The 7896-nt window shown below is 34.9% G+C and overlaps 1 protein-coding gene across 1 annotated transcript; it reads left to right on the top strand.

Moving 5' to 3' along the window:
- Positions 1-4738: 4738 nt before the first annotated feature.
- LOC138404286 (uncharacterized) lies at positions 4739-6762 on the top strand. Its single transcript, XM_069507975.1, has 2 exons — positions 4739-4821; positions 5403-6762. The coding sequence occupies exons 1-2, from the start codon at positions 4771-4773 to the stop codon at positions 6642-6644; spliced, it is 1293 nt and encodes a 430-aa protein (XP_069364076.1). The 5' UTR covers positions 4739-4770; the 3' UTR covers positions 6645-6762.
- Positions 6763-7896: the final 1134 nt, after the last annotated feature.

Here is a 7896-nt window from a genome sequence, read left to right as displayed (position 1 = left end):
TACCCATCTATGTCGAGTGAGGCACAGCAACCATTTTTTTATTTAAAAATCTTGAATTTTTTTTGGACTACATTTAAACGCGTTTATTTTACTCATGCTATTAATCCTTATCAAAATAAATGATTTTTCATCACTAAGAACAGTTTATGGAGATAATATTTGGTCTTTGAATGATTAAAATTGGACGTTTGGTTTTGAAGTTATGGCGAAATTAAAATATTACGATTTCTGCTGCACGGCCCGTTGTCTACACTAATCTACACTAATATTATAAAGAGGAAAACTTTGTTTGTTTGTTTGTTTGTTTGTTTGTTTGTTTGTTTGTTTGTTTGTTTGTACTGAATAGGCTCAAAAACTACTGGACCGATTTTAAAAATTCTTTCACCATTCGAAAGCTACATTATCCACGAGTAACATAGGCTATATTTTATTTTGGAAAAAAATAGGGTTCCGTAAGATATTTGGGTTTTTCGGACACAAGGTGTAAAAAATCAACCAGAAAAGTTACTTATTTTGCGTACGCTGCCTAAACTATAAAAGATAGAACCATAAAATGTTCTAATTAATTGTAGATCTTATAAATATCTACAAAAAAGTCCGCGACACACTATACCCATCTATGTCGAGTGAGGCACAGCAACCATTTTTTTATTTAAAAATCTTGAATTTTTTTTGGACTACATTTAAACGCGTTTATTTTACTCATGCTATTAATCCTTATCAAAATAAATGATTTCATCACTAAGAACAGTTTATGGAGATAATATTTGGTCTTTGAATGATTAAAATTGGACGTTTGGTTTTGAAGTTATGGCGAAATTAAAATATTACGATTTCTGCTGCACGGCCCGTTTAATAATATTATATAAAGAGATAATGTCGTTAAGTTTGTTTGTAGGGGGTAATCTTTAGAACTACTGAACCGATTTTAAAAATTCTTTCACCAGTAGAAAGCTACATTATTCCTGAGTGACATAGGCTATACGGGATCTTTAAAAACCTAAATCTACGCGGGCGAAGCCGCGGGGATCAGCTATAATATTATAAAGGCGAAAGTTTGTATGTGTATGTGTGTACGTTTGTTACTCTTTCACACAAAAACTACTGCACGGATTTGGCTGAAATTTGGAATGGAGATAGATTATACCCTGGATTAATATATATGCTACTTTTTATCCCGGAAAACCAAAGAGTTCCCGCGGGATTTTGAAAAATGTAAATCCACGCGGACGAAGTCGCGGGCATCAGCTAGTAAACTAATAAATAAAATTGAAGTGTCTGTCTGTAATATCGAAATAACTACCTCATATTAAGCTCATAATATAATATTATGGTTATTTGAACTGTACCATAACTGAATCACACGTTTATCGTTAAATTTGAGGGCCCAACTCCTCAACCCTGATGCTGTATGGAATTGCATTCCTAAATCGTGGTGATTTAGAAACTGGCCTACTAAGTCAGTTAGAAAATGGATCGACTAAACTGACGCGATGCCGCTTGCTTAAAACCTGCTAACATTCCTTTAATAATATCACAAATATAATATAAATTGATGTATTTATTGTTATAATATTGGATTGACATGACAATTTCAAAAACGTTCTATTTTTATTAAGTATGTCGAATTTAATAAAAATAGAACATTTTTGAAATTGTCATGTCAATCCAATATTATAACAATAAATACATCAATTTATATTATATTAGATTCATACCGATCTCAAATCCCAATGCAAATAGGAATTGTAGTAAAACCTCTAACTTCGTTATTAGTCTAAATTCGACATACTTTCCATCCAATAATAATAACACAAATATAATATAAATTCATGTATTTATTGTTATAATATTGGATTGACATGACAATTTCAAAAACGTTCTATTTTTATTAAGTATGTCGAATTTAGACTAATAACGAAGTTAGAGGTTTTACTACAATTCCTATTTGCATTGGGATTTGAGATCGGTATGAATCTAACTTGCCAGCGGGACCGGAGTGGAGAAGGCGAGTAGAGAGGCGCGAGGGGTGCAACAGATCAACGTGATTTTTGCATGAATATTATCAAATACCTGGAGAGTGAGATAAGCTACTTTTATCCCGGAAAGTCAAAGAGTGCCGACGGGATTTTTAACAACCGAAGTTGCGGGTATCAGCTAGTCTTTTTATAATATAACTAGCGATCCGCCCCGGCTTCGCAGGGGTCCAATGTAGACTAATGTGGTGTCAGTGAGGAGTGATTCTTCCGACATTTTGTTCAAATATCGTCATATTTCAACAAATTAACCCTTACTAATATTAAACTATACCTATAAACCTCCCTCTTGAATCACTCTATCTATTGGTGAAAACCGCATTAAAATCCGTTGCGTAGTTTAAAAGATCTACGCGTTCATACACACAGATAGCGGGAAGCGACTTTATTTTATACTAAGTAGAGAAGCCTGCATTGGATATACGGATAGAGGCTACTTTTTATGCTGGAATACCCGTTAATAGTTGGGATTTTTTAAAACCTAAGTCTACGCGAACCATCTCATTAAATGTCTTGCCCATTGCCACTTCAGCGTCGCAACCCTTTGAGCTATGTCGGTTACTCTAGTTCTCCTACGGATCCCAACATTTCTGATTCGATCACGTAGAGAAACTCCAAGTATAGCTCATTACATTAGGTACGTGAAATGGCTGAAAATAAATATAAATGGAAAATTGTCGTTTCAGTTTCCACATCACGTCCATCCTGCGAGATGGAGTTTCGCGTTAGGTAGGTTACATTATGATCCGTACCTACTGATGTGTTCCCATTTCGTATTGTAATAAATATTTGATTATTTGGTACTAGAATCCTAAAGGGCTTATTCCACCTTTCTAAATCCTACGTCATAAATGGTACCTATAGTTACCGTCAAACTAGCCAATTTTGCCATTCAATGATATTTTGTCCGAAAAGCAATAATTTATAAGCAAATTCGCTACGTAATCTATATGTATAAAAGGAAAAGGTGACTGACTGACTGACTGATCTATCAACGCACAGCTCAAACCACTGGACGGATCGAGCTGAAATTTGGCATGCAGATAGCCATTATGACGTAGGCATCCGCTAAGAAAGGATTTTTGAAAATTCAACCCCTAAGGGGGTGAAATAGGGGTTTGAAATTTGTGTAGTCCACGCGGACGAAGTTGCGAGCATAAGCTAGTCTATATATATAAAGGAAAAGGTGACTGACTGACTGATCTATCAACGCACAGCTCAAACTATTGGACGGATCGCGCTTAAATTCGTCATGCAGATAACGTTGGCGTCCGCTAAGAAAGGATTCTTCAAAATGCAACCCCTGAAGGGGTAAAATAGGGGTTTGAAGTTTGTATGAAAGTCTATCTAGTTTTGAAGTGTCTATAAATATTTTGCAATTAGCAGTACCTATGACATATTTTATTAAGCTCATCAATCATCAATACTTATAATAAAACTGTAACAGGTCAAATTCTGTACATTGAAGATATTTTGAAAATTTTTTTTCGAGGGCACTCTATAATCGATACTGAACCCAAAACTGTAATTTTTTCATTTTTGTCTGTCTGTCTGTCTATCTGTCTGTCTGTCTGTCTGTCTGTCTGTCTGTCTGTATCACGGCCGCGCATCACGCTGAAACTACTGAATGGATTCCAATGAAACTTGGTACGATTTGAGGTCATTCTATGAGGAAGAATATAGGATACTTTTTATTCCGAAATTCAGCATGGTTCCCGTAGGAGAGGGGATGAAAGTTAAAATGTTTACTGAGTTGTAATTCATTAACGCGTAGTCCGATTTCATTCATTCTTTTTTGTTAGAAAGGGGATATTTTAAAGATTGTTCCGTAAATATTTCAAGGTCATCGGTTTTTAACCGACTGCCAAAAAGGAGGTGGTTCTTTTTTCTACATCGATTTTTTCGAGGTTTCTGGACCGATTTGCAAATTTTTTTTAAAATCAACAAAAAAAGTTTTCGTGGTGGTCACATAAAAAATTCTGGATTCAACTCCTTAATCCTGATGCTGCAGGGTTACTGCCCGCCTGAGTTATCAAGATTCAGGAAGTGTTCATAGTGAATTCATATTGTAGGTACCAAGCAAGGACTTTATTCTCAGACTTCAAGTCCCAACTCCTCAACCTTGATGATGTAGGGTACAGCACTCCTAAACTATAATGTTTCAGGAACTGCGGATGATGCAAAATTAATTTAGGTACCAAGCATAGGCTACATCATTGAACTTCGGATCCTAACTCCTCAATCCTGATGCTGCAAAGTACTGAAGTCCAAAATCGTGGGGATTTTAGAATTTCTGATAGTGAATTGATATTTAAAATAAAAAAAATTTGAATCGACTGTTAGGCGGAACGAAGTTCGCCGGGTCAGCTAGTGTATGTTAAAATCTCATAGTTAAAGATCAACCCTAAGGATGTAAAATAGGGGTTTAAAATTTGTGTAGTCCACGCGGATGAAGTCCCGGGCATAAGCTAGTTTTTTTGATAAATTAATATTTAAACCAAAATTTGTTCGATTTTGATGGCGGGCAAAGCAATCCGGACTTGTAGCCACTTGATTTTAGTCCAAAAATTACGTAATAACAATTCATTAATTACCTAATCAATTTGCTCTTTCAACTGATAACAATAACAGTTTACCTAAGACGTGCTCGATAAAAGATGATAGATAACACGAGAATGTATATGAACTAAAGTGTAGATAAAAACAACAGTTAGTTTGCTCCCCCTGGACCAATATGGCTCGGAGATTACTTTTAGTTATTCTCACGGAATTTCTAATTTTAAAGGTAAAGATAAAGATAAGTGCTATTGTGTTCTTGACAAAGGAACTTCCTTCTGAAAAAGACTGAACGGATTTTAATCTTGAAATTTTGAAACTGCAATGTTAACCGAATTCAAAAAACCGGCCAAGTGCCAGTCAGGCTCGCGCAACGAGTGTTCCGTACTACAGTCGTATTTTTAGACATTTTGCATGATAATTATTCAAAAACTATGATGCATAAAAACAAATAAAAATCCGTTTTAGAATGCACAGTTGAAGACCTTTCATATGATACCCCGATTGATATAGTTATCTTACTTCGAAAATTGAAATTACTAGATAATTATTAGCTCAAGACCATAATTTTTTTTTGTGTGATGTTACCACAAATTCACGGTTTTCAGATTTTTCCCCGAATGTCTGCTATGATATCTACCTACCTGCCAAATTTCGTGATTCTAGATCAACGGGAAGTACCCTATAGGTTTCTTGACAGACAGACAGACAACAAAGTGATCCCATTAGCGTTCCGTTTTTACTTTTGAGGTACGGAAGCCTAAAAATATGTGTAGATATAATATGTAATTACTAATTATATATTTTCAGATAACATCGTCTTATATGCAGCGCTATTCACCAAGTCCTTACGCCATTCGAGATCCAAGGTCCTCAAATCCTTATCAACCTTACTACGCGAGATATGCCCCCAAAGCAGCTCAACCAGCATATCAGAAGCCTCCTGAAGCCTTGACACAAGCACCGAGACCTGTAAAATATCGACAACCAAATTATCCAAAAACCCAAGCGTCTTTACCACCACAAAAAATAGAATTCCGGCCACCTTATCCAGTACAAATAGCTACACCAACTATTCAATCAACTATGGAATATCAATCTCCAAGTTATCAGAAAACAGCTCTTCAAAGCCAAAGGCCTGTAGAATACCGAATATCTCCGTACCAGAAACCTGGAGGACATATCACTCCAGCAATTCAAACTATGGAATACATACAACCATACCAGCAAAAGGCTGAATATCTCACTCCACCAATCCAACCAATGGAATTCCCCTACCAAAAAGCAACAGAATTATTCACACCAATAATTCAGTCAGCTATTGAATTTCAATCCCCAACGTATCAAAAAACACCAGAGCTAATATCACCGACAATTCAGATACCTTTAGATTATGAGCCAGCCTACCAGAAAATTGTAGAATTCATAGCGAATCAGAAACCTGTAGAAACCCAAAAATCCACATGCCGTACATCTGATTTGACTTCTGAGTTACAACCATCAGAGATTCCTACATTAACTTCACCACTAGAATCTTTACAAGCATTAGCTCTATCTAAATCTGATTGTTTAACACCAAAGGCTAGTTCAAGAGCATTAGACACGGATGTACTTAATAATTTAGCTATAGCGTTACAATTATTGATAGTTAATAACATTATTAATCATCCTAGATCAGAATCGATTGATCCTAACTTATCGGATTCTATTCTTGAATTAGTTTATCCTACAGAATTAACAGTATCTAATCCTTATAATGCTCAAAGTCCTAGTGAAATGTATAATGCTAAATTCTTAGGCAGTTCAAATTTCGGTGATGATAGTATCTCTAAATGTATGTTAGGACTGGGATCATATGGCTCAGTATTACCTTTATCAAGACCTGGTTTCAATTTAATGTCTCCATATGACGCTATTGCAGTTTCTTCACCACCTTCTGAATCTTCACCATCTTTGTTCACGTTGAAGAATAATTTTCAAAGTCCATACCAGTCTATTATGGCAGCTGATAATAATAATAATGATTGGTTTTCAATGTCTGATTTATTTTAATGTGTTGATCTGGTATGATTAAATTGTACTCTAGTCGTGATATTAATAGTTTTTATTAATATTATTTGTACATATTTTGTTAGTAAGGAAACGTAAAATAAATATTATGTAAATCTTATTTTTGTATTTGACTAATTAAACACCACATTTAACGGTTCCGAGGGACATTATTTTCGCAGGTATTTTCTACGAGTGAACTGATCATTCATAACCATGGTCTTCTTGCGATAATCGCTTCTCTAGATTATAGCGTTTCTTTTTAAATTTATCAAATACTAAGTAGCTTAGCGACTTTGGCCTACACAAATTTAAAACCCCTATTTTACCTTCTTAGGGGATGAATTTTCAAACATCCTTTCTTGGTTATCTATCTACATGCCAAATTTCAGCCCGGTCCGTCCAGTAGTTTGAGCTGTGCGTTGATAGATCAATCAGTCAGCTTTTCCTTTTATAAATATAGACTAGTTACCCGCCACGGCTTCCCACGGGTAGTTATTACAAATTTTCGTAAGATCTCTAATATTTTCGAAAATAACTCTAATAGCCTATGGAATAATGTAGCTTCCTTACTGGTGAAAGAATTTTCAAAATCGGTTCAGTAGTTCCAGAGTTTACTCCCCACAAGCATACTTACAAACTTTACTTATATTTAATATTAAGTTTCGATATGTTATATGCAAATTGCTATGATATAATATTATTTATTATTACTTCATAAATTACAACATTTAAAATTGTGTAATAAAAAAATATTATAGGTACAATTGGAATTTTAGTGCCATAATCGTTCGTGCTTTATCAATTTATATCTCTATTAAGTAGGTACCTAAGTTTAGATTTTTAAAAACAACTAAGTAATCTTCATCATCATCATGATGAAGATTACTAAGTTCAAATGAGCACGGGTCTCCTCTCAGTATGAGCAGGGTACGGTCATAGTCCTGATTTTCCGGGATAAAAAGTAGCCTGTGTCACTCTCCAGGTCTTAAACTATACCCATGCAAAAAATCACGTCGATCCGTTGCCCCGTTGCGACGTGATTGAAGGACAAACCAACAAACCAACGAACAAACACACTTTCGCATTTATAATAGGGGTAGTGACAATACATTGGACCAGTTGTACCACGCCAAGTTGGCATGCAAATACATTTCGCCGTAAACATAACACAAAATATATTCTAATATCTAGTTATCTACATTAATAATAATTATCTACTGTATTTAAAAGTAAAGATTAAAAAAATTATAAG

The sequence above is a fragment of the Maniola hyperantus genome, chromosome 27 (assembly GCF_902806685.2).
Source record: "Maniola hyperantus chromosome 27, iAphHyp1.2, whole genome shotgun sequence".
Classification (NCBI taxonomy): Eukaryota; Metazoa; Arthropoda; class Insecta; order Lepidoptera; family Nymphalidae; genus Maniola; species Maniola hyperantus.
This window is presented reverse-complemented; position numbering and strand designations above follow the sequence as displayed.

Bases quoted from the DNA above. Each gene is read 5' to 3' on its own strand.
- LOC138404286 (XM_069507975.1), top strand. From the start codon at position 4,771: ATGGCTCGGAGATTACTTTTAGTTATTCTCACGGAATTTCTAATTTTA. The intron at 4,822-5,402 runs GTAAAGATAAAG...ATATATTTTCAG, and splicing joins CGGAATTTCTAATTTTAAAG to ATAACATCGTCTTATATGCA.